Source organism: Gobio gobio, assembly GCF_949357685.1.
Source record: "Gobio gobio genome assembly, chromosome: 4".
Lineage (NCBI taxonomy): Eukaryota > Metazoa > Chordata > Actinopteri > Cypriniformes > Gobionidae > Gobio > Gobio gobio.
In genome coordinates, this window is record NC_137100.1 from 31,096,331 (window position 1) to 31,123,458 (window position 27,128).

Consider the following 27,128-nt stretch of genomic DNA (forward strand, 5'->3'; position numbering starts at 1 on the left):
CAAAATTGCTCGACTTAAATTTTGTTCACGAAGGAAAAACGCATACATAGATTGTTTATGAGGCCTTTAATGTAATTGTTTTTTTGTTTTGTTTGTGATGATGACATGCTGCTATTTAGGTTTAGTCACAGCTCTGTTATTTATTTTTATTTATTTAATGCCGAACATCGCACCACGTTTTTTTATCAATGTGGTTTTTACTGACTGCTTTTGAGTTTAAAGATCTTGCTTTGTTCAATGCTAATATATTTGTTTTTATGGTAACTGTGTTACTTTTGTTTTCGTTCTGAGAGCAAAACCACTTCTGTGGATTATAATACAATTCTCCGGTGAGAATTTATTTTCAAGAATGTTCCTAAGTAATTAAACATTATCAATTGTCAATTATATTGGCAATTTGTGGCACAGTCTGGAATGGATATTACAGCAGTTAAGTATTTATAAACAAGTTAATAAATTGATATTCACTTCTTCAAACTTTAAAATGTTTGTTCTTTCTTGGGAGATACAGTGCACTTAAATGGGGGAAAACTGGGAAAAATAGAACACAGATTTAAAATTTCAAGTTTACATTTTTCCCGACAGTAATTTAGAGACACAAAGATTGCATTACTGAAACGAAGGAGTGTAATTGTTTTTTAGCACATGATTAATATAAGTTTTGGAAAAATCATATATTTAGTTAAACCGTTTGTAATGGTAGTTATTACTTACCTAATGTTATTACTTACCAGTTGGCTACTCCTAACTCAATAGATCAATAACATGTTCTTAGCACACTTTACATGTTCGATTAAATTCTTACTACAGAAAGTTCATGTCAAAATGAACTATTTGAACTATTTTATATGTATCTTGTAAACAAGAATGTTTACTAGTGAAAATCGCTACTAATAATGCACAGCGAACGGAAAGCATTCGGAATAGCGCACTCATATTGTGTTTTATTATATTAAGTTATTTTTTAGACACAAGTATCTATTCCATTAGGTATTAGTACTTATTCATTAGCTATAGATAGTGCTTATTCGATAACACTTTATTTTAGTGTCCTTGTTACATGTACTTACCATAGTAATAACAGTAAATTATGCATAATTACATGCAACTAACCCTCAACCTAATCCTACCCTAACCCTATAGTAAGTACATGTAGTTAATATTACTCAGTACTTAAATGGATCATTACACTGTAACAATGACACCTCAAAAAGTGTAACTGCCTATTCTTTAGATACTAGTGCTTATTCATACTAGCTCTTATTTATTAAATACTAGTACTTATTCCAATAGTTTAGTATTAGACCAAAGATACACTGAACTAAATAGATACTAGTAATTTGTAATGTTCATGTCTGTTTAGTATGCTAATAATACAGGGAGTGCAGAATTATTAGGCACGTTGATTTTCTGATCATATTTTTTTTCCAGGCACATTTGACCAATTCCAAACCACAGTAATCCTAATAACTACTATTGATTTAGTATTTAATAATGTATAAGTGATATATAATTGTTCATGAAGGCTGGAAATGAAAATCACCTTATATTCAGGTGTGCAGAATTATTAGGCATGTTTTCTTTTACAGATAAATTGAGCCAAAAAAGATATTTAACTCAGACTGAAAAGTCAAAAAGTATGAAATGCCCATGAGAAGGATGCAATACTAATGCAATACTAGACATTGCAGTTAAGGCATGACCATTGGACAGTGAAATGCTCGTTGGGTCAGCAGGATCTGACAAAAACAGGTGGTGAAGAAAAGACACCTGTTAACTGCAAAAGAATTAAGAATTAAGGTGAAGAATTAAGGGTGAAACCATCAGGAACCCTTTAGTCTCCAGCGCCACCATTTTCCAAAGCTGCAACCTACCTGGAGTCTCCAGAAGTGCAAGGTGTCAGGATCTCAGAGACTTCAGTTAGGTAAAGAATCCTAAAAAATGACCCCCACTAGATAAGAATCACAAACTTAAGTGTTGTAAAATACATGAAGGTTTTTTTATAGGCTTTATGGACAGATAGGTTGAGAGTGACTCTTGAAGGACCAGCACCACATCCTCTAGTACCACTGTTTGAAGAATTCATCTTCCAGAATCTGGCAGTACGTTTTGGGAGTTCATTTTTAGTCCATCTCTGCAAAACGGACTTCAGGATGGACTAAAATGAACTCTCAAAACGTACTGCCAGATTCTGGAAGATGAATTCTTCAAACAGTGGTACTAGAGGATGTGGTGCTGGTCCTTCAAGAGTCATTCTCAACCTATAAAACTTATAAAGCCTATAAAAAAGCAGGCTTCATGTATTTTACAACACTTCAGCTTGTGATTCTTATCTAGTGGGGGTCATTTTTTAGGATTCTTTACCTAACTGAAGTCTCTGAGATCCTGACACCTTGCACTTCTGGAGACTCCAGGTAGGTTGCAGCTCTGGAAAATGGTGGCGCTGGAGACTAAAGGGTTCCTGATGGTTTCACCCTTAATTCTTCACCTTAATTCTTAATTCTTTTGCAGTTAACAGGTGTCTTTTCTCCGCCACATGTTTTTGTCTGACCCTGCTGACCCAACGAGCATTTCACTGTCCAATGGTCATGCCTTAACTGCAATGTAGTATTGCATCCTTCTAGTATTGCATCCTTCTCATGGGCATTTAATACTTTTAATTAAAAAGAGTTAAATCTCTTTTTTGGCTCAATTTATCTGTAAAAGAAAACATGCCTAATAATTCTGCACACCTGAATATAAGGTGATTTTCATTTCCAGCCTTCATGAACAATTATATATCACTTATACATTATTAAATACTAAATCATTAGTAGTTATTAGGATTACTGTGGTTTGGAATTGGTCAAATGTGCCTGGAAAAAAAATATGATCAGAAAATCAACGTGCCTAATAATTCTGCACTCCCTGTACATTGAATATTAATGAACCAACAAGAGAGATTAGACAGGAAACAACAGAGGCTTGACTGAATTGAGAGGAATTTGGAGGCCAAGTCCAACACCTCAAACCATTCCTGAACCATTTTTGGTTTGTGGCAAAGAAAGAGGCCTCAGCCACCAGGGAACTGCCTCTGTCGGCTTGCTTTCTTCCCATAGTGCATCCTGGTGCCATGTGTTCCCCAGTTGAGTGACGCACCCGGCCATTCACGTGATGTAAAAGAAAACATGATTCATCAGACCAGGCCACCTTCTTCCATTGCTCCGTGGTCCAGTTCTGATGCTCACTGTTGGCATTTTCGGTGTTGGACAGGGGTCAGCACGGGCACCCTGACTGGCCTGCGGCTATGCAGCCCCATATGCAACAAACGGCGATGCACTGTGTATTCTGACATCTTCCTTTCAGGACCAGCATTAACTTCTTGAGCAATTTGAGCTACAGTGGATCGTCTGTTTGATCGGAACCCACGGGCCAGCCTTGGCTTCCCACATGAATCAATGAGCCTTGGCCACCCATGATCCTGTCGCTGGTTCACCACTGTTCCTTCATTGGACCACTTTTGATAGATACTGACCACTGCAGACTGGGAACACCACACAAGAGCTGCAGTTTTTGAGATGGTCTGACCCAGTCGTTAGTGATGGGACATCTGAAGCGAGGCTCCGGAGCTTGTGTCGAGCAAAAAGGGGCGTTCCAGATGAAGCCCCGATTCGAGGCTTGTATCGTTTCCGTGAAAATCACGTGACGATGACAAACGAGGCCTCGGTTTCTGTTGAATAAGTCATTGCTTCATTCTGAGTATCGCTTCCGGATAAAAGTGGTCGAAACCTCGCACCTCTTGTGGGGTTTGCAGTAGGCGTTTGCATTGGTGTTGAGGTGTTGGTTGTACGTAGTAGCGAGTAGTAGCGTGTTTTGTAGTAGCATAGTAATCATTATATATCATAGCTTGTATTATATATTATATTACATTATACTTAGTTTAGTAGATTATTAGAGTAAATTAGCCTATATCTAGTTGTAATACCTATAATACGTATATATATATATATATATATATATAGGCGTATACGCCTGATTGGTGGATAGATAGATTGATTGATCGGTCGATAGGGTTTCGCTTCTGTCAGATAGAAAGAAAAACTTCAATTTAAGACACATCATTCTTAGTGTGCTGCCTTTTATTAACATTATAAGGGCAAGATAAGCCTCCTTTATTGTCAAATGGCCATCATAAATAAATTCACAAAATAGCTGAAACATTTTGAGTAGGCCTATTTCACAGAGAGAGAGAGACTCTTATTTTGACATGCCTCAGATGCAGATAAATATTAGCCTAATTATTTATTAATTTAGTAATTATAAATACTCTTCAAAAAATGAACAATGTGGTGGATGTCGTGGGTATTGGTTGGGTGGGTATTGTGGCTGGTGTGCATGAACTCTTTTCTGGATCTATTTAACTGCCAATAATCAAATCCAAACAGTCAAGTCTTTATAATATTGTACGTCAAAACGAATAAATATCATATCAAACATACATACATATTTACTTGTGTTTTCATTATAACCAATTAACAAGAAAAGCTAATACAAAGCCAGCTACTTACAAACAATCGGTTTCATTTTAATATGTTAATATATTGTATTACCTGTGTTTGAACTCTGATTGGATGGTTGAGAGGTACTCTTGTTTAATGATCTGTTTGAAAGAAGATCTCCAAATTCATTCTCACCATAGTCTCACTATAGTTTCTCCAAATGAATGGTACTAGTAGTTATTGTTTTTGATATGTCTAATTGTTTTTTTTATGTTTTTTTTTATATTGTCTAATAAGTTATTTTTTTTTTTTCAGTAGCCCCTCACTGCAGGTTTAGGGATATGTAAAGTTGGAGGAGTTGGATCTGGATCCAACCTCGCCCCTGGATCGCGTGTTCTGCAGTGAGGACCATCTAATTTTTTTGGATAGGATAGGACAAATATACATTTGATTGGAAAGCAGGGGGTGGAGAGAGAGTGAACATATAGCCTATATGACAGAAATAATATAGATTGTTATTTCTGTCAAATAAAGACGATACGTGTATGCTACCGTCAGTGTTGGGGAAAGTTACTTTGAAAAGTAATGCATTACAATATTGCGTTACTCCCTTAAAAAGTAACTAATTGAGTTACTTAGTTACTTTTTAAGAAAAGTAATGCGTTACGTTACTTTTGCATTACTTTTTCTCATCTGGGCTGGGCTTGTTTTTGTTTTTGTTTATAACAAAGTTATATTTTTGTGCAACGGTAAAGACCTCTTCATACCAAAATTGAAATAATAAGCCCCAGGCTGAGGTAAAAATGCTAATTCACGCATGAACAGTAGAGGGTGCAGCTCTGCTGTGTTGCCATTCTGGATAATGGTAAATAGGACGCAAGAGAAAAAAGTTTTACTAATAACAACAACAAATCTAGTAATTTTCATCATCAAAGGTCAACAGCAAGACATTGGTAAATTAAATATAAAAGGTATATTATGCATAAAAATTGTTGTTTTATTTAACATTTAATTATTGAAGGTTTGCATAGTACTCTGATTTTGCATTTGACAGATTTTATTCATTTTGAGGAGTCCAGAATCTTTAATTGTGCAAGTGAGATAAATAAATACTCACATTTAGTCTAGAACTACAATAACCATCATGTTTACACACAACACATCTGCACTTATTTTTCTCAACATGGGGGCAGGAGAGCTGTCAGTCAAATTGATGTGAAAAAGTAACTCAGATATTTTGTTGTAAATTTGAAAAGTGATGCATTACTTTACTAGTTACTTGGAAAAAGTAATATTATTACGTAACTCAAGTTACTTGTAATGCGTTCTCCCCAACACTGGCTACCGTGTGATATGTATTCTGTTGGCGCATGTCAATGGAAAAGGGGATGTTCCTATTCCATCAGTTTTCATTGGCTGAGCAAAGGGGAGCAAAACTTCAGCGTTAACCGTTTGCTGTCAGAGGACATTCATTGCATGCTGAGTTCGTCCTTAGACCTGTCAGTTAGAGGATGAATCATGATTCTGCACTATGCTAGACCGGTGGTTTCACTCATACGGAGCCGGAGTGTAAATGTTGCCTTTACCAGGCTATATCATGCGGATAAAGTTGCAACAGTGGGCTCGCAGCCCGACTCACAGTCTTCGGTCTTTCAGGTAGGCCACGCATGAAGCCTCGGACTCAAGTTACTGCAGCCAAGCGGCAGTGGGAATTCATCTGCTGGGGCGGGCGTGCATGCATGTCCTGTCCTTGTGCACTTATTTAAAGTGACAATGAAATAGTTCGTATATAATACACATACTATAGACGAGGAAACTATGTGTGTGTGTGTGTTGTTACTATGTTAAGTTACTGCTTTTGATACCTCTGTGATATAGGCTAAAAAGTATGCTAAAATATTTTTCTTTTGTCACCACCTTGAACTCTGATAATGATGAGTCTGGTGACACTAACCAACCAGCAATCTTAAACATTGTAGGAAAATTATGAGCGAATGCAAGCACTGGTGAAGGAGTTGAAGGACAGAGCAGAGAGGATCAAACTTGGTGAGCAAGTTTAAAGTATTTAACGTTACTTTGATACCACTAAACACAGCTAATGAAGCCATTACATAGTGGTTGTTTGTGGCAGCTTTAGCACATTTCCTCACACTAATGTTTACACAACATTGCCACTTTCAAAGGAGGTGGAGAAAAAGCAAGAAACCTACATACATCCAGAGGAAAGCTCCTGCCTCGGGAACGCATCGACAGACTGTTGGATCCTGGGTAAAAACAAACTCACTGTTATAAACAAACAACTAAAATGTTGTCCATTCAGACCGATTTCATGGTGAACATGTTTTTTGTTTGTCTAAATGCAGATCTCCCTTTCTTGAGTTTTCCCAGTTTGCTGGTTATCAGTTATATGGCAAGGAGGAAGTTCCTGCGGGAGGCATAATCACTGGTATTGGTCGAGTCTCAGGGTGAGGAAGATACAATACAATCACGCTCAATGCTCATACTGGTAATATTCTTTGTTCAAACACACCATCATACTGGGAATTTACTGGTAGTGTTACTGCTTCTCATAGCAGAAAACAGATTTACCTGTGTTTTTGAGAAGGTGCTGTTCACACGCAGGTTCTCTAAAATGGTAATTTTCTGGTAACTTGCCGGTAAAGACTGCATGTTGGAAAGGGTCTAGTATGCATGCATTGATAATACTGTGCAAGAGTTAATGGTTTGTAACATCCTGCCTGTCTACCTCACAGGGTGGAGTGTATTATAGTTGCGAATGATGCTACTGTCAAAGGGGGAACCTATTATCCGGTTACTGTGAAGAAGCATCTGCGAGCCCAAGAGATTGCACAGCAAAACCATCTACCATGCATATACCTGGGTGAGTTCTCTCAGAGGTTTCTTATTCTGTATAAAACAAAATTTTTCTTTGAATGCTTTCATTTTGTTCTATGTTGAGTACTTTGATCTGTTTTTCTGTAGTGGATTCTGGAGGAGCCAATTTACCCAGACAGGCAGATGTGTTCCCAGACAGAGATCACTTTGGACGCATCTTCTTCAACCAGGCCCGCCTTTCCTCGGAGGGAATTGCACAGGTGTTTTTTTATGTGAAATTCTATTTACATATTAGCCTGTGGTACTCAACCTTCAGTAACTATTGTTTTTATTGAAGAACATACAGAATCAGAATCACAAAATTAATCATAGTTAATTAATTTAATATGTCAACACTATCAGTTTCTGTTAAAGGGTCATAACTAGGGTTGGGAATCGTGAGAAATTTTCCGGTTCCGGTTCCGGTTTCGGTTCCGCCTATCGATTCCGGTTCCGATTCCGGTTCCATTAAAATTATTACACAAATAGTGGTAAAGGAAAAAGGCACAATACGCAACTCAAACAATCCATTTTGTGTTTATTACTTGCTCTAAAATTAATTTACAGGTTGGCAATGTCAAAAAAGTCCTGAACTGTACATATATTACAGTATTAATTAAGCCATTCTTGCAACACATTGTTTTTCAAATGAACACCTCTGAAATTGTCTTATTACATTTTATCTCTCTGTCTCTGAATAAAACCAAGTTATAAATTATATTTATTAGATATATTTATTAATTAGTTGTATATTAATTTAATAGTAATTCAGTTATTCAGTGAACTTGTAAATAATAAATTGCAATTCAGCATTACAAAGGTAATTGTGCCTAAACGCTTACCTAAACCATGGTGACTCAACGGTTGACATATATATATATATATATATATATATTAGGGCTGTAATCAACCAAAGAAAATCTTGGTCGACTGAAGTCCTGAAATTTTCGACTAAAAATCGACTAAAAATGACGTTAGGAAAAAAAACGTTAAATTAATTAGCTGCGCACTGTGCGCAGTACTTGGTAGCCTTGTTGTCTGCATAAATTAATTATAAATAAACATAAAAAACTAGTAGGCTATTTGCAGTATATTAAATAGTTTTTGAGCTGATTATTTTGCACTGAAATGAGTCTGACACGCGAGTCTGTCGGCTCTGACAGCGCTGCATCACGTGCACCTGCGCAATATCATAGCCTATGATTTCCCAAAATATAGTACTATTGTCAACTAGATATCATCACAAGAACTTTTGAGGAATATGCAACATAATTTAGACAATTGTTTTTGTCATATGTATTATAATAACTGACAGACAGTAAAATTGCAGCCGCTCTGTGCAGCTCGAACAGGAGCTGAGCTCAGCTTCACGGCTGAGACACGAATAGACTATTAACTTAAAGTTTTTACTCTTAAACACAAAAGGCACGTCCACTTTAATAAAAAATGAATATTTATTAAACAAGCCAGATCAAGAGCAGAAAAAACGCTCTCACAATTAAATAAATAATATAAGTTACAGAAAACTAGCCTTCTTCAATCTGTCTCTCTTCTCCAGTGGGTTGGGCTAATCCAAAAGTGAAAACAATGGGGGTGTTTTGAAGACAGTCTGTTACCTGTGAAACAGGGGTGCTCTGAAAACACCCCCATTAGCAATTAGTGCTTTCCACCTGATGAAATGAACGCGGCGCGGCAAAACTGATGAAATGAACGCGGCAAAACTGATGAAATGAACGCGGCAAAACTGATGAAATGAACGCGGCAAAACGGACAGTACAGATCCACTTTTGCGGCACGACTGAAGCGTGGTGTTGTGAGGCTTCCCCTCATGTGTATGTTGATGGGCGTTCCTCAAGTTTACCGCTATGGGCGTGCGTTTGAGCCAGCGGGGAATGAAAAACAAAGGACGGGCGAGAGACTTCTCTTCGCCAGTTGGTTGGGCTAATCCAAAAGAAGTGAAAACAATGGGGGTGTTCTGAAGGCAGACTGATACCTGTGAAACAGGGATGCTCTGAAAACACCCCCATTAGCAATTAGTGCTTTCCACCTGATTAAATGAACGCGGCGCAGCAAAACTGATTAAATGAACGCGGCAAAAACTAATTAAATGAACGCTGCAAAAAAATCGACCAATCAAAATTTTGGTCGAGCCAGAACGTATCGACCAATAATCGACTAATCGACTGGGAGATTACAGCCCTAATATATATATATATAGGCCTTTCACTATAAATCTGGTATAAGCCCTGAGGCATCTGTGCTGTAGCAAATGTTTTGTCAAATTGCTAGTGCAGCCTCCTTTGCATGTTATTAACTTTTCACATTTTGCTTCATTATCATTCATTCTTTGGAAATGAATCCATACTTGTGACTTTCTCTTCGCCATGCTGGTGGTCAACGAGAAAATATCTGACGCAAAACCGTAAATGTGTAGCGCGAGGGCTTTCAGGCTGAACTGCTGCACTCCTGGAAGCGGCAGGCAACGTAATTAATATTCATGAGGAGGTGAGCCAGGGTTGCCAGGTTTTCACAACAAAACCGGCACAATTGCACAATCGCTTCAACCCGCGGACATGAAACACAGCCCGCGGCAACAGTGGAAAACGGGAAAGCGGGAAAACCACGGACTTGGCAACACTGGCTGTCACTCGCTATGAAAGGATACGCTTCCAGCGCTTCGCACACACATTGCACCAGAACCGTTTTCGGAACCGAAACTTAGGAATTTCGCGCGGTTCTGGTATTTTTCAAAAATCAGTTTCGGTTCTGAATAAGAACCGGTTCTCGGTTCCCAACCCTAGTCATAACCCCCTGTTTCAGCAGCAGTCAGTACTCACCACAGTTGAAAAATGCTACAAAAGGGAGCACGGTGAGCTGCAGAGTGGAGGGTGAAGAGGAGAGACTGACAACATTTTTATTTAGCTCTCATTAAAAGCTTCCCACAAATGCACACTGCAAATTGCTATTACACTCAACACAATATACACAGTTTTGTGAGCTCACCATAAATTACAAAAATACATGGGTATACTGTGACAGCTATAATTTAATGCACAAATAAATGCACATTTGTTCTCTGCATAGGAAATGTATATGAACATGCATCTTTGAACACTATTGAGGCTTATTTTGCTGCGTTTTTCTAAGCCGACCGATAAATGATAAATGATCGACCGATAAACGATCGGTTAAAGGGCCGTAAAGAGATGATGTCAAGATTCAGGATCTATTGAAGAGAACTTATGCGACGCAGAAACTCTTACAAAGCAAAACAAACACTCATTTTTCACTGTTTGAAGTACCAGTCATAGGAAAGCAACACATGCTATCATGAATAATTAAGCAAGGCGTCTTCTCATAGGATAAGGACACGCAGTCTCATGAATAATTATGAGAAACCGATGAGTCATCGATGTAAACAGACTCATTTAAACCCGGAAGTTGAAAAAAGCTCAAAAAGGTTTAAAATGATCTAGTTTTCTCCAACAATCAAAACAGATGGTAGCATTGACTTGATGTTTAACATGCATAAAGCTGTTAAAAGCTCAGAACATATATAAGCCATTTGTGTATATGTAACCATAAGCTAATATAAAATGTTCTTTGGCAACTGACATGTATGAAAGCAGCAAACTGCCATATGACGTCTATCTTGATGGGAACTGATGCATCATGGCACATCAATTTTACCTGTTATGTTTCAGATTGCTGTTGTGATGGGCTCCTGTACTGCAGGGGGCGCCTATGTGCCTGCGATGGCTGATGAGAGCATCATAGTGAGCAAACAAGGGACCATTTTTCTGGGTGGACCACCACTGGTATGTGTTAATGTCTTAAGGAGCGCAATATGACCGGCTGCTATTGTTTAGCAATGGTAAATGTCCGTCTCTGTATTTAACAGGTAAAAGCTGCTACAGGGGAAGAGGTGTCTGCTGAAGACCTGGGAGGAGCAGACCTTCACTGCAGGTTAGAGGAACGCTTGTATGTGCACATAAACACTTGTTTTGAGCTTGATTGGTCTTATACGTTTTTCAACATTTGTGTCTCTTCAGAAAGTCAGGTGTAACCGATCATTATGCCCTGGATGATAATCACGCCCTTCATCTTGCACGGAAAGCTGTACGAAGCTTGAACTACAAGAAGAATCTTGATGTGAGGACACAACTGCACCCCTGAGAGATGTTCAATCTGTCTGATTTGTCATGACTTGAAGCTGATCTTCTTTCACTTGCCCACTGACCATAAGGTTACTGTGGAACCTCCTGAGGCTCCTCTATTTCCTGCCGATGAGCTGTATGGTATTGTGGGGGACAACCTCAAACGCAACTTTGATATTCGAGAGGTATTGGTCACAACTTGATCACTGGAATACAAGCCTATTAAAATGTTGTATCAATAGACAGAACTTAAAGGCAATTATGTATTTCAGGTTATCGCTCGTATTGTTGATGGCAGTAAATTTGATGAATTCAAGGCCTTCTATGGAGACACACTCATCACAGGTGGATGTTTTTTCAATAACCGTTTTTGATTTCTTTCTTGGTTTGTACTGGATTTCTTAATTTTCTTTCTAGGTTTTGCACGGATATTTGGCTACCCTGTGGGAATTATTGGCAATAATGGTGTGCTGTTCTCAGAATCTGCAAAGAAGGTGAGCAGCATCTGATAATTGTTCCGATTCTCCATACGTAAAGACTAATATCTTTTGCACAATTGACTCTGTGCACGATCACTTCTGCTTTTAGCCCCAGTGGCCAACGCAACTTCCAGTGCAGTGCGCTGTGTATGGAAATTGAGAAAAACTAGCTAAATTTTATCTTAAGGAAGTGTCACAACAGGACAAAGCAATAGTTAAATAGTTCACATATAAATGAAAATTCATAATCTACTCTTTTTTTTGTGGAAGCCAAATTAGTTAGCATCTTCCAGGTTGCTCTTTTCCATTCAATGAAAGTGGATAGACAATATATATTTTTCGAAATGACTGCTAGACATTTCTGGAAAAATGTTTTCAGAAATATATATATTTTTTTATTGAATAGGCAACTCATTTCATTGAGCTTTGCTGTCAGAGAAACATTCCACTCCTCTTTCTTCAAAATATTACAGGTCAGTATGCATACTTCATCTGAATGTATACATTTAAAGGGTTAGTTCACCCAAAAATGTATATTCTGTCATTAATTACTCACCTTCATGTCGTTCCAAAACCATAAGACCTTCGTTCATCTTCAGAACATAAATGAAGATATTTCTGATGAAATCCGAGAGCGCTCAGGCCCCTCCATAGACCTCAATTTAATTGTCATGTTCAAGGCCCAGAAAGGTAGAAAAACAGGAGGATGAAGGCTGGCGCGGGAGATAATCTGCCCCATTCTGCTGCGGATTGTCAGTGAATCCCAGTTGCCTCCGATGAAAGTTTGTAAAATTATCCGGTGTGAAGTCACTGCAGAGGCGGGTGTTGGTGGTGATCCTCAGCTCTCCATCAAGGTAGCTGTTCACAAAATGAATCCACCTTTTCTTGACAGCATCGTTTTTGTTTTGTAAATTATAGAGCGGGCAAACTGATGCGAATGTGTGCTCTAGTTATGATCGTGTTGGGGGAGGGGCCATATTATGCACAGTGACTCCAGTGCGTCATCGAGCCACCGTTTTAGCTCCCGCCCAAAAATCCGGAACACAGCAATGGTGAAAAACTGTTTAACGGTCTAACTCCACAATTCAGTACTACACAGTTCAGTCTTTGTAATGTGTTTCAGCAATACATTTCTAACATTTATTATGGGTTTAGAAACAAATCTCAGAATGGCCTTTACAGGGACTTAAATTTTATGAAGCATTGAGAATACTTTTTGTGTGCAAAAAAACAAACAAGAATAACGACTTTATTCAACAATTTCTGCAATTGAGTAATTAATGACAGAATTTTCATTTTTGGGTGTACTAACCCTTTAATTTTAATGTGACAATACAGTGCTCTGATTCTGAATGAGTCCTAGTGAAATTGCTACTGCACCTCATGATGTACTCCGTTCCTCTTTTTATTAGGCTTCATGGTTGGCAGGGAGTATGAAGCCGGCGGTATTGCTAAAGATGGAGCTAAAATGGTGACCGCTGTGGCCTGTGCCAAGGTGCCTAAGATTACCGTCATCATCGGAGGATCGTATGGTGCGGGGAACTATGGCATGTGTGGCAGAGCCTATAGGTAAGCGTTATTAACAGCGAACATTATTTCCTACACTTCCTATTTTCCTACACAAAAACCAGCTTAAGGCATCCAGTTGACATCAGCATGTAGTTAAACAGCACACAGTGAACTACCTCATTTGTTAACCCTTGTTCATTGTTCAAATTCACTACTCTTTCGTTATATTCGGGATGAAAACATCCACTAAATTAAACTGCTGTAAAAATGTATCAGATACAAAAAAAAAAAAAAAAATTTTTTTTTTTTGTGTTTTGCATAAATCTGTTAATCAACCTCAGTCCTGATCAAAACTACTCTTTAATTGCCAAGTTCATAAATTATGTCACTGATTTGGGGGGAAAAACACTTAACAACATTGGCTTTGATGCATTGTTAGTTTTTGTGCAGCATCAGATTTGAATTCTTTCTCCCTCATTTATATGCTGTTATACTCCATATAAAAGCCAGAAACTAAGCTCTTTTTTACATAGGCTTATCTAGAGGATTAATGGTGCCACCTGGTGATCAACAGTAAAAATGACGAATTGTACCTTTTCCCAAGGAAAACCACCACCAATCAGAATGCATGAATATATGGTGTCATGGCTTTGCAATCAAAAAATATGGTTATAATCAGGGCTTAAAAACGGAAAAAAATATCAATCGGTTCACTCCGAGCAGAATCGATATTATAGCGTTTCCGTTTTTGCGTTCCTCAATAAACATTACTGTTCCGAAAACGGTTTGATATGAAAAAATACCGGTTAATAACGTTATTTTAATTTAGCCTATACTTTAAACAAATATGTATAAATAGACTTATTTTCACTCAATAATAATATAACGCATGGTAATTAAACTTGAATATTTATTTCATAACAATTTTAAAACCAGAAATACATGCATTAATTACAAAGCATAAACAGCGGACCTGTTTTAATGGAGCGTTAGACAATCGAAAGTGGCCTCTTATGCCGAATTCTTTTCAGAAGAGTGATAACATTCTTTGTACATAACTTTTTTTCAACACGACTTGTTTTAAAAATTGCATGAATAAAGAATAAATAAACTGGATAATCATTGCTCTTTTAATGCACCGTCAACTGCTAATTTCAAAGCAAACACTGCACAACACGTCCTTGCAGCACATAATCAAATTCAGTCAGCTAATAAAGCTTGATCATTTAATGCAATATTACATACCATTTAATACGAAGCATCAACCGTCTATATAGAAAACATTGACCTGTCCTGTATTGGCAATCTGAAAGACTATAGGAAAAATGTTTGATAGATGCTAGTAGCCTGCTTGGATAGGCTTAAACGGAATCCACACACTAGCCTAAATCAGTCTATTTGAGCTTAAAGTCCGTACTGCTTATTTAAACATACGAAAAGAATGTCCTCCAATACCTGCGCTTTCATTGTAGACCTCAGCGGGGAAAGAAATGTACTTGAGACATGAAAATGTGCGCTCTATACTGACTTGCGTACCGGTAGATTCATAGATGATGGTGCGCGGGCATTTCACTCACGCTTGATCCGTCAACGTCACATGCTGTACTACTCAATTCATGATTGGTCACTGCCAAATTAAAATATTAAAGAGAACGATAAAATAACGTTATTAACCGTTTAATGGCCATTTCAAATTAACGTTTCTGTTCAGAACGATTCAAATTGATTTTGATTTCGTTTCCGTTTTTGTTCCTCTTAATTTCGTTCGTTTCCGGTTTTCGTTTTCGTTCCTTGAACCGGTTCAGAGCCCTGGTTATAATAGAAGTCAATGGGGCAAAAAAACAGCCAACAGTAAATGAGGGAGAAAAAATGTACATCTGATGCTGCACAAAAACTAACAATGCATCAAAGCCAATTGTTACTAAACCGTGATCAAAAGTTTTCACTTTTTATATTGAAAATAAGTAAAAAAAAATTATAATAAGTTAAAAAAAAAACTAAAAAACATTAAAGGTCCCATGGCATTTTTCTATTATTTTATAATGTTTCCTGAGGTCTACTTCTATTGTTAGTATTATTTTTACATCAAAAAATGTCATAATTTAGAAATAAAAGGCATTTTTTCTATACTGATGTTTGCCCTGTCACTGAATGCCCTGTTTTAAGGGGCGTGTCTGCTGTGAGACTTCAGTGAAAACGCCCACTGTCGTGATTGGCTGACATCTTTGCATTTGAAATGAGTGTTAGATTATGTTGCGGAGGGGGCGTGGTTTAGCGAGGCACTGCATGCATGAGAGAGAGAGACTGACTGGGCACTCGTGAACCACGGAGAGCTGGAGGAAGTTTTATTGTAACAGACTTCATTGTAATATATCTTATAATTAGTTTTTGTGTACATTTTTTACATTTCTTTCCGTTTAAATAGGTTTTAGGTCTGTATTATCTGTGTACATAAGTAGGGACTTTTATTTTGACGGGTGTTGCAGTCTACGGAGGGATATGAAAAAAGAGGGAGAGCTTGTGCGAGCTCGCGGTTCATCTTTCAGTGGGTTTAAGCTGATTTAAAGTTTACAGTTTGTTTAGCACCCCCCGAAAAGACAATAGGTGTATATGTGCTTGTTTACTGTCATTTGTAATGAGCATGTTTGTGTATTTCGCTGTATTTTTTGTCATTGATAATGCTATGGAGAGAGAGTTTGTGTACAAGGTGTTTATGCGCACTTCTTTGTTTTTTGTTCAGCTCTTACGGTGATTTTTGGAGATAAACGGTTTCAATAAACTCCTGAAACCTCAGTAAAGTCTAGCCATCATTCGGACGAGGTCCGCTACATTTATTGTACTGAGTTGTTGAGAACGCTGTGCTGTTAGCGCAAGCTTATTTGTATCTGAATAAACAGTCCCAGTCACGTCGACTCTCTGTCTTCCACCTTTGTAACACATGTAATGTACCATTACAGCCGTCAGGATGAACGAATGTCAAAGTGGATTATAGCATTATTTTATGATCTATTCCTATCACATGAAAGGCTGCAGTGATGAGCATTGAGTAAACAGGCAGTCTGTTGAATGCAGTGATCTCCTCATTGCAGCGCGTTTTCTCTCACAAAATGCTTTCACCACAACTAACAGCAAACACTACATCGATATGAATACAGTAAGAGCTTCGCTGTGCTGCATAACAGCGTCATTCATTATAACAGCAGTTTGGGCAAGTGTGCAGATACACTCGCGACGTGTGATTGACAGATCCGGACATTATAAAGAGTGTTCTTTGATCGCTCTCTGTAGTTTAATCACTTAAATAACGGATTTGTTTCATGCTACTAACAGACATGATCGTTTTAGTCACTGGCTTGATTTACTGATGCATTACGCTTAGGGCATCAAGATGGCGATCATTAAACAATCTAGAAAGAAAGTCTGTGTGAACTTGAATGATTAGCTACACATCAGAAATCCCTGATCACAGATCAGGCATTAATGAACACTGTTACTCACTGTTTGTCGCAGTGCTGTCAAATCCATATCGTAAAGTCTGTTTTTAAAGCCTGTGCTGACATAAACTGAATCCATTTTCTCCGAATGCTCTGGGCGGGCAAAGCGGAGGAAGGGGGAGGTAACCTTTCCTGGTATGACGTCATAACAGGAAAATTCCAGATCAGCTCGTCTGAGCTGTCATTTTCTCAAAGGCAGAGAAAGACAGCCAGAACTCGGTTTACACCCATCAAAATTTCTAGCCACTTGGGGACCATATACAAGCTAGGGGAACTCATATTAATGTTAAAAAACCTCATAAAATTAAATTTTCATGCCATGGGACCTTTTAATAGTTTTTGATCAGGACTGAGGCTGATTAATAGACTTATGCAAAATAAATTGAAAAAAATATTTATTTGATACATTTTTACAGCAGTTTAATTTAGTGGATGTTTTCATCCCGAACATAACGAAAGGGTAGTGAATTTTCCACTGTGTATTGTTGAGTTTTTTTAAATTTTCAAAGCATTTTCCCAAAATATGTGTCAAAATAAGATTTGTCACCAAAAATCACTCCATTTGCTGAAACACAGAGAAAGTTGGGCACCCCATAGTGGACAAAAAAGTCCCCAACATAACATTAGAGTTCATGTGATCTTATGTGCACCTTGCAGTCCCAGGTTCCTGTACATGTGGCCTAATTCCCGCATCTCTGTGATGGGAGGAGAGCAGGCAGCCACTGTGCTGGCAACCATAACTAAGGATCAAAAAGCCAGGGAAGGAAAAGAGGTAAGAAACAAACAGAGCAAATTTACTTAATTTCATCTTTCATCAATCTTAATACATCTTGGGCTTGTTTTCTCTCTCTCTTACAATTTATTTTTTTCTGAGAGTAAAAAAAAAAAAAAGTGTATAGATTGTTTCTCAGTAACTCATCTTTGTTTATTCTCCAGTTTACCCCAGAGCAGGAAGCTGCAATGAAAGAGCCAATTATCAAACGCTTTGAGGAAGAGGGAAACCCTTATTATTCCAGTGCCAGGTAACTAGATAGACATGTAGATACTAGATAGTATGTTTGAATTGTGTATTATATAAAATACACTGTTGTTTAAAAGTTTTTGAAAGAAGTCTCATATGCTCACCAATATTTTATATCTATTAAAAATGTATTTTATTCCTGCGATGCCAAAGCTGAAATGTCAGCATAATTACTCAAGTCTTAAGTGTCACATGATCTTTCAGAAATCATTCTAATGTGCTGATTTTCTGCTCAAGAAACATTTCTTATCAACAGTGTTGATTAATATGTTTGTGGAAATAGGTATTTTTGTTGTTAAAGGATCAAGATTATTTTATGAATGGAAAGTTCAAAAGAACTGAAAAGCATTATTTGAAATATAATTTAGATAATATTTTATAGTCACTTTTGATCAATTTGATGCATCCTTGCTTGAATAAAAGTATGTATTTCTTTCAAAGAAAAAAATCTTACTGGTCCCAAACTTTTGAATGCTAGAGTATGTATCATCACCAGACAACAAGGGCATATGTCTAATTTTTTCCCTCCTACTCCCGGTGTCCTGTCTAATTTTCACTTTTGTTGCACTCCCTCTAACTATCTAGACTGTGGGATGATGGGATCATTGACCCTGCCGACACTCGCCTTGTCCTGGGCTTGAGTCTGAGTGCTGCTTTCAATGCCCCCACACAGAAAACTCGCTTTGGTGTCTTCAGAATGTAAATCTGGTTTTGTAAAGAGTAGACATTTAGAATTAAATTAATTTCCTGTCATTTGGGCAGTACACACTAACTTTATAGACTTGTTTTGTCTTTGTATGTTTGACAACAGTAAAATCTGTAAAACCAATCATTGACTGTTGTGTCTCATATGTTGTATGGTTTTCTAGTTGTTTTGTACCCTTAATATTTAAGACAGTAACTACGTGTCCTCTGGCGCGGAGCAGAGTGAGAACGTTTTTAATTAATTTCTATGGAAGTTCATAGGAATTAAGAACTTGCTCTGCTCCGTACCAGTGGACAGCTGTCATTCATTATCATGGACAGCGGCAAAACATGGGCTTGTTCATGCTCCGCTGATGCTTGCGATGTGAAACAGGCATAAAAGACATTCATAATTCACTCATAAATACTACACACTGCACCTTTAAACCATGGTTCTACATCTTGGTTTACTACAATAGTTTAAAGTCAAAGGTAATGTTAGATTAAATCACTGCTATTTAACATAAAAACAGATCAAAAATCTCTATGAACGAGAGCATATTAAAACGCGGATAAATATTATACAATATTTTGAATTTGTACTGCAGTCCAATCCTACACACCACACCGTTAAATTTAGTGTACTGTGTGAACATCAGTTTCAGTGTAATTGGGGGGGTAATTGTATATATTGTATATATACAATATACTTTATTTCACTGAACGAAAATTAATTTTAATATTTTTAGTTAACAACACTGGAGTAGACTTAAACAACAGAAATTATGAAAAGGTTTATTTGTTGAAAAAGATAAACAGTGATCCAGTATGATTTATTTTAAAACAAGCATATAAGTTACTTCATGTGAGTTTACAAAAGGACATAACAGATGGAGATCATCTCATGATTGTACACTAACTTTGTGTACAGAGATAAAATGATCATATCCAGACAATATGAGGAACCGCAAATGTGTTGTATTTGATACATTTACCTGGAGAGAAAAGAAATGGGAAAACAATGTTGAGATCTTGGTTTACTGTGTCTGGAGATTAAAATCTTTGAAATGTAACTCACAGAAATATTATTAGCCTGTAGGCTGCTCTCTGTGTGCTCCAACTCTGAAACAAACAATATTCACATGAACGAAACTCAAAAGATACGAGGACGGAAAATAAATTACACGTTTTCAGACCTTACCTGTGTCTGCAACCGCTTCAAATTTATTAGCTTCTTCTGATGTGCCCCTTTCTATTATCAGCCTTTTAACTGAAATTAAAGATAAATGTGAAGGCATGATAATATATTATTAGTACCATATTAAAGACAGATAGCGTTGCATAAGGATGCATGTGTTTATATATTTACTGTTGTAACTTTGAATGGAGACAGTCAAAATGTTCATGTTATCTGGAAAGCGTATGATAAACTCTTGTGGAAACATGCCAGTTGAAATCCAGAACGTCTCCGCTTTTCTATAGAAATAAATAAAATGCATCAGTTAGATCAACAGATATTTAATATACTGTAGAATATAACTTGCTGTTATAAGTGTTGTGGTAACATTAGCTAAGTTAGCTGGCTTTTCTTCCAGCTTTTAGCAATCTACAGACCCGTCGATGATGTTCTCCGGTGGATGATTCTCGTCGCTTGATGAAGCCAGTACAACCTGGGCTCCGTATGAACTTAAAGCAGCATCCAGCATTGTGAACTTTAGATATTTACAGCTAGATATATGTCAGAGGCAGGAGGTTTCACTCTGAGGCAATCCGAGTTGCTAAGCAACATGTAAGCCCGAAGTAAATCTTATGATTCATTTCCGCGAATCGGTTCGTGAGAACAGTTCGTTTTAAAGAACCGGCACACAAAAAAAACTAATTCAGCTGTTATATTTTTCATGACGTATTTTAATTCGTGTCCAACGCATTGTCTATGATATCAACAATATGTTGCTGTTTATTGTAATTTCATGCACCCCAGTTCTGTGAGTCAATTAATAAACAATAGTAGGTCTAATTTGGAAACGTAATATAACATTCATTTATACTGAAGTTTTTTGCACCTCAGAACCCACCCGCAAAATACTCGGTTCACGGTTCATTAGTAGTCGAACGTCTGAAAGAAAGATATTCGTGAGATTCCTAAAAGAATCATTCAGAAAGCATCCGAATCAAAAGAACAGTTCGAATTGGAAATCTCTGGTGTCGCGTGAGTTGAGCGTCATCGGCTGCTGGCGTACATACATCAGTGGCGCACGTTGCACTTGGGAAATATTTTGTTGGACGGTTTTATATGTAAAATCCCCATGGCTAATGGTGCAGAAGATGTCATTTTTTGTCGTGGTCAGGTGAGAACCATTTTAAAAGAGAATGCATCATGCTAGATTCAGCTTGACTCGCTTGTATTGTAGATGCGTATTAAAATACCTGATTGTTTTGCTCGCTAGCTAGCATTTTGTTGGCTGCACATTTAACCTCCTGGGTCCCACTGTCTTCGTACGAGGACATCATATTTTAGTGAATTTCTCTGACATCATACATGTCACAGTCTGGGTGTCCTGTAAAGAGCACATGCAGGGCTTTTCGGAGATAACGTTACTCTTTGTTTGAGGTTTCACCAGGACAACTTCTCCTTGGTCTTTAAAAACGACTGAATTATCAAATTTTGCACTCTTATAGAAACATGATGATATTTTGTAATTGTAATTATTATTTAAATCTGACTAATTTTCAAATTGTTTATCAACATCTCAGGAAAGGCATTGATTTCATACATATCCACATGACTTAAATCATGTTTATCAGGCATTTGGAGGACACAACAAGTGTATAGGGAAATAAATCGCACATCAATGTTCCTATAAAATATTAGATATTGGTATGAAAATGTTGCCAACTATTGCTCTGATTATTACACTTCTTGTTTCATTACATGTAAAGGAGCACATTAATATGCAAATTACATACAGTGATACATTGCATTGAATTGGTAACCCCATGTATGGCCATTTTACCCACATATTGCATAAAGTAAAATTATATATTTCATTCCTTTATGTCTTTCATAATATAGTTGAGAATCATTTTTAAACAAAGTTAAGTTAAAAAAAATTAAATGAAAATGAATTTTTGCATATATTTCATGTCTTTTTTTTTTTTTTTTTTTTAAACAACTTGAGTCCTGGTGTCCACTTACAAGGACATAGCATAACATGAATAAAATGGCATTTTTCCAAAAACATTTTTTCCATTTGTTTCTTATGCTCTAGTCTAAACAACGTAATGACGTGAAAAAAATACTAAATTCAAAAGTCTTTTCCTGGGTCTTAGGAGGTTAAAGTCCAAAAATACTAGTTTACGGTTCTAAGTGGTTTTGATCTTTCAATCAGGTGGAGTAACAATGCTACATCTTTGTTAGACGTAACGCATAAAAAAAAGTTCAGTGTTCATGATCTCTTCTCTTTCTTCAGAGTGATGATTCTGACATCTGGGATGATACAGCTTTGATTAAAGCATATGATAAAGCGGTTGCGTCGTTCAAGGTAATGACGCTTAAAAGAGGTGCGATACAATACCATTTTATTTGCTTCTTCAGTAACCATACTGTTTTTTTTTTCTCTCGTTCCTCCTCAACCCACCAGAATGCATTGAAAGGAGAGGACAATGTGACACCACACAAAAAAGATGACCCTGGAAAGAAGCGGAAAAACAACAAAAAGAGTAAAAGCAGAAAAAGATGTAACGCAGCACCTGATAAAGAGGTAATCACAAATGGCGTCACTACGTGAGTTGATTTGGACTATCACTCTCCAAATAATACAGGTATACTGAAATGTGTTACACAGTGGCAGGTCGGGGACTCCTGTTATGCACACTGGTCTGAAGATGGGAACTTGTACACTGCTACAATTTCCTCAATCGATCAGGAGAAGGGCACCTGTGTGGTCTTGTATACTGATTATGGTAATGAGGAGGAGCATAACCTCAGTGACCTTCTGACAGAGGCTTCAGATTTGGAGGAAGACGCTCAGAAAACTGCAGATGTATGTGGCGTATGGCATTGCTATCAATGTATTAATTTTAGGGATTAATGATGCAGTTGTTTAATCTTTCTATTCACTTGCCTAGATGCAGGTCAAAGAGACCGAGTCCTCCACAGAGGAGAGTGATCGATCTTATACCCCACAGCAGTCCGGTCATCAGAAGCACAAATCTAAAGGCAGATCTCCCATGGGTCCTCCATCATGGATTCCTGGTTTCCCACCTGGACTTCCACCTGGACCCCCACCTGGACAACACTTCCAAAAGGTGAATGTTAAAAATAGGCCTGTCGTGATTGATTAATCAAGTCGAGTCCCCTTTATTTATATAGTGCGTTGTACAATACAGAATGTTTCAAAGCAGCTTTACAGTGATAAACAGGAAAATAATTATTCAATAATGCAAACTAGGGCTGCACGATTAAACGCACTTAAACCAATTTGTCTTATTGCGATTTATTTTTTTATGCACAGCTTGTCAGTGAAGCACAGCTCTGTGATCAGTAGTAAATGCTGCTCCATTTGAAAGCACTGCGAGTTTGAGTCGCTTCTAACATGCATTTGAAAAAGCAAAACACATCAAACATCTTTCCAAACATGAGAAGCATATATGAACCTCTTGTCCAAAAAAGACAACATTTAACATGTTTTTTACTTGAAACTCACTTCATAACGACAGTTGTGCATCCTTCTGTGAGATGATGTGGCTTCTTACACTGATTCTTCATTATTCCATAGTTTTCTATACAGAGATAAAGGCTATGCCGATTAGCACTGAAGTATGAATATATTTTATTATCATGAAAATACCTGAGCAGGCTTTAAAAACTCCGATAAACCATATATTGTTGTAGTTGTGTGTTTATTAGTCATGTTTAATCAAATCGTTTCAATCCTCGGTTTATCCAGCTACAGCAATTACTATGATGCCCATAGGGATTTACTCGAATGACGTGAGTTATTGTACTCCTGCTGGGATATTTGGACTTTCTGTGCTTTAGACGGTGCACATTTACTACTAATCACAAAGCTGTGCTTCACCAACAAGCTGAGAATAAAAAAATCACAGCCTTTGCCAAATCGTGTGCAGTTTAATTTAAGGTCGCGCGATTATATAGTTTTAGCATCAATAGCGCGACATGCGCATCCGCGATAGTCACATAGCAGGATGTGCGATGTCAAGTATAGGGATCGTAGTTGATCCGTGATTCGTACGGGCCAGCTGCATCCCGGATCAGAACACATGTGATTAGAGGATTAATTGCAAAGTTTAACCATCCTAGAGTGAAAGTTTATTATTTGCATATGTTTTGAGTCGAGCATCAAGCGCAAGAGGACTCGCGCTGTTCTGTGCGCACACACAGATCCACGCAGACAGCACGTGAATGCCGAATTTATAACCGCTCTCGAGCATTTTGACTGCATTTTCTTTTTAGCTTAAACGGACATATGCACACATTTATCTATAAAAAACCAAGGGTAATACTTTACATTAAGTTTCATTAGTTTACTGCATTAGTTAACATGAATTAATAATGAACACTTATAAAGCATTTATGTATCTTTGTTAATGTTAATTTCGACATTTACTAATGCATTATTAAAATCTTGCTAACATTAGTTAATGCACTGAGAACTAACATAAACAAATCATGTCAGCTAACGTTAACAAAGATTAACTAATGCTGAACAGAGGTGTTGTTGATGGTTAGTTCATGTTAACTAATGCATTAACTAATGTTAACTAATACAACCTTATTGTAAAGTGTTACCAAAAAAAGTTACAAAGTATGCAATGATGGTCAAAGGTCTTCCTTCATACAAAATGAAGGCTTGTTTAATCAGACTGCATTATATTATATTTATTATATAAATATTAATTTTCACAGAATTAAAGTAAATCATATGGGCCTATTTTATTATAATATACAATAAATAAAAAAAACATGATAGTAATGACAGGCCTAATTAAACATCTGTGACTGCCATTTTTCCTTGCTATAATATAATACCTTGTTATAGTCAGCATTGCAATGTGAGATGAGTAGCTTTTATATTGTATTACACAAAAGATGAAAGGCCCATTCACACCAAGAACAAAAAAACTATAAAAAAATAACTATATTACCATCCACACCAACACTTGTCTGGCTATCACCAGACCAAGCTCATTTTAAGATTGAATATTGGTCTGGGGAGTCTGCTCTGTATTTTCTACTGCACAAGAGGTGTGATCAACGAGCATAATTTAAATGACTCTGTACGCAATTGGATCGTCTTTCAACCAATCAGACCACAAGAGGTGTGATCAACGGGCATCGATCCATCGCTTCTCTATCCTTCATCGTGTTAAACCTGCCAATAGCGCACCAGGTGGATAAGCCAGTCTATGATTGGTTCCTGCAAAAGTGTAACAGAAGCAGTAGAAATTAATGTACAGGTTTCCAGACTGAGTTGCAGGGCGAAATCAAATCGCCGGCAGATCAGACAATAACGTTCTGTTTAATATAAGCATGCACTGCAGTTGTCGTCTGCCACTTTAAATGCTCAAGCTCTTTAAAGTTGGGTTGGTTCTGATTGGCTGGCAATGTTTTTATCATTCATCAGCTGGAAAAAATTGTTCCATAGAATTATAATGGTTATTAAAACATTCTAGTTATCATCGTAATTATCATCCTCTGTGTGAATTGGCATTAAGACTCTGTTCTCTTCAGACGGATAGCAGACGATCAGAAGGTCCTGGACATTTCTTCCCTGGATGGCCTCCCATGATTCCACCCGGTCCCCCGGTAAGAAGCAGCTGGAGACCTTTCAGATCTATGAACTTTTTCTGTCATGAAAAGTGATCTAGTAAAAACACTTGCAGCTTTTCATAGGGCAAATTAACTTTTTTTTAAAAATTGTTGGTCCAGATGATCCCACCTCCTCCACCAATGAGTCCAGACTCTCCAGAGGATGACGAGGCTTTGGGCAGTATGCTTATTTCCTGGTACATGAGCGGCTATCACACAGGATACTATTTGGTACAGTTATTCTTCTTGCCATTCAAAAACATATTTTGTGCAACTGTTTTTTTTATATTCTCAGAAAAATCTCTCTCATACTCTTTTGTTTCTTACACAGGGTTTAAAACAAGGTCGTAGAGAGGCTGCAGCATCTAAGAAGTCACATCGGAAATAAAGATACAGCGGTTAGTTTTTCACCCCTATAATTTCACAGATTGTTGCTAAAATTTAACCTTTTACAAATTAATTTTAAGCTGTACTACGGTGTATAAATAAGAAACCCAACTTGTTAACATTTAAGTGTTTCTGTATTTATTTAAGATAAATATTTTATGATTTTTACTGAATTACGTTTTTTCCCCCCCATATAGAGCGAAATATGAACATGATGCTGCAGCAGACTTGATTCACTTTTCACTTTTTTTGTATTCTTTGTAAATAAATAAATAAATGAATTAAAAGTAATTGTTTTCCAAAGTGTGTTTGTGTTTGCATATTTTTATTAAGAGATCACTTTAATAGAGACTACTTACAAACAGTTTGGTAACTTGATAAAATGTTACGAAATTATATTTAATTCAGATTTCATTAAAGGGATAATTGACCCAAAAATTGCTTAAAAAAATGTTCTCATTTACTTACCCTCAAGTTGTTCCAAACCTGTATGGAATTTTTTTCTTCTTCTGCTGAACACAAAAGAAGATATGAAGAATGTTGGAAATCAAACAGGGGAAGAGACCCATTGACTTCAATAGTATTTTTTTTTCTTTTCTTCATACTATGGAAGTCAATGGGGTCCATCAACCGTTTGATTACCAATATTCTTCAAAATATCTTTTATGTTCAGCAGAAGAAAGAAATTTATACAGGTATGGAAAAACTTGAGGGTGAGTAAATGTTGACAGAATTTTCATTTTTGGGTCAACCAGCCCATTTAAATTGTAACTGGTTGAAATTTTGCATTGTAAATGTTATAACTTGTACTGTTTAATGTCAAGGTTCTCAACCCTGGGGCTTTAGATGACTTAAAAGGAAACAAAACAAACCAGCAATAAGTTAAGATAACTCAACTAAAGACATTTCTTATTTTAATTTAAAACTGTTTTCTTTGAGGAACCAGGGTTACCACTGTATATTATGAGGTTGCCTAATTTTGAAAGTGTGATTTCTAGACCCAGAGGTGTCAAGTAACGAAGTACAAATACTTCGTTACCTTACTTAAGTAGAAATTTTGAGTATCTATACTTTACTGGATTAATTATTTTTCAGCCTACTTTTTACTTCTACTCCTTACATTTTCAAGCAATTATCTGTACTTTCTACTCCTTACATTTTAAAAATAGCCTCGTTACTCCTATTCCATTTCGGCATGTTTTCATTCCGGCTT

At 37.1% G+C, this 27,128-nt stretch overlaps 3 protein-coding genes across 3 annotated transcripts; 2 read left to right on the forward strand and 1 right to left on the reverse strand.

Annotated features, from left to right (window-relative positions):
* Positions 1-5,892: 5,892 nt before the first annotated feature.
* mccc2 (methylcrotonyl-CoA carboxylase subunit 2) lies at positions 5,893-18,839 on the forward strand. Its single transcript, XM_079815084.1, has 17 exons — positions 5,893-6,134; positions 6,458-6,524; positions 6,662-6,746; positions 6,842-6,943; positions 7,232-7,359; positions 7,461-7,573; positions 11,057-11,170; positions 11,254-11,318; positions 11,405-11,504; positions 11,599-11,694; positions 11,782-11,854; positions 11,927-12,003; positions 12,395-12,461; positions 13,401-13,557; positions 17,649-17,763; positions 17,928-18,013; positions 18,598-18,839. The coding sequence occupies exons 1-17, from the start codon at positions 5,997-5,999 to the stop codon at positions 18,713-18,715; spliced, it is 1,701 nt and encodes a 566-aa protein (XP_079671210.1). The 5' UTR covers positions 5,893-5,996; the 3' UTR covers positions 18,716-18,839.
* Positions 17,371-20,907, reverse strand: hspb11 (heat shock protein, alpha-crystallin-related, b11). Its single transcript, XM_079815093.1, has 5 exons — positions 20,311-20,907; positions 20,066-20,172; positions 19,898-19,966; positions 19,775-19,818; positions 17,371-19,691 (listed from the first exon to the last, which is right to left on the reverse strand). Exons 1-5 carry the CDS (start codon positions 20,400-20,402, stop codon positions 19,599-19,601), a joined length of 405 nt encoding a protein of 134 aa, XP_079671219.1. The 5' UTR covers positions 20,403-20,907; the 3' UTR covers positions 17,371-19,598.
* smn1 (survival of motor neuron 1, telomeric) lies at positions 20,878-26,211 on the forward strand. The gene is made up of 9 exons (XM_079815092.1): positions 20,878-21,044; positions 22,167-22,238; positions 22,338-22,457; positions 22,542-22,739; positions 22,825-23,004; positions 25,451-25,525; positions 25,649-25,759; positions 25,860-25,926; positions 26,113-26,211. The coding sequence occupies exons 1-8, from the start codon at positions 21,003-21,005 to the stop codon at positions 25,914-25,916; spliced, it is 855 nt and encodes a 284-aa protein (XP_079671218.1). The 5' UTR covers positions 20,878-21,002; the 3' UTR covers positions 25,917-25,926; positions 26,113-26,211.
* Positions 26,212-27,128: the final 917 nt, after the last annotated feature.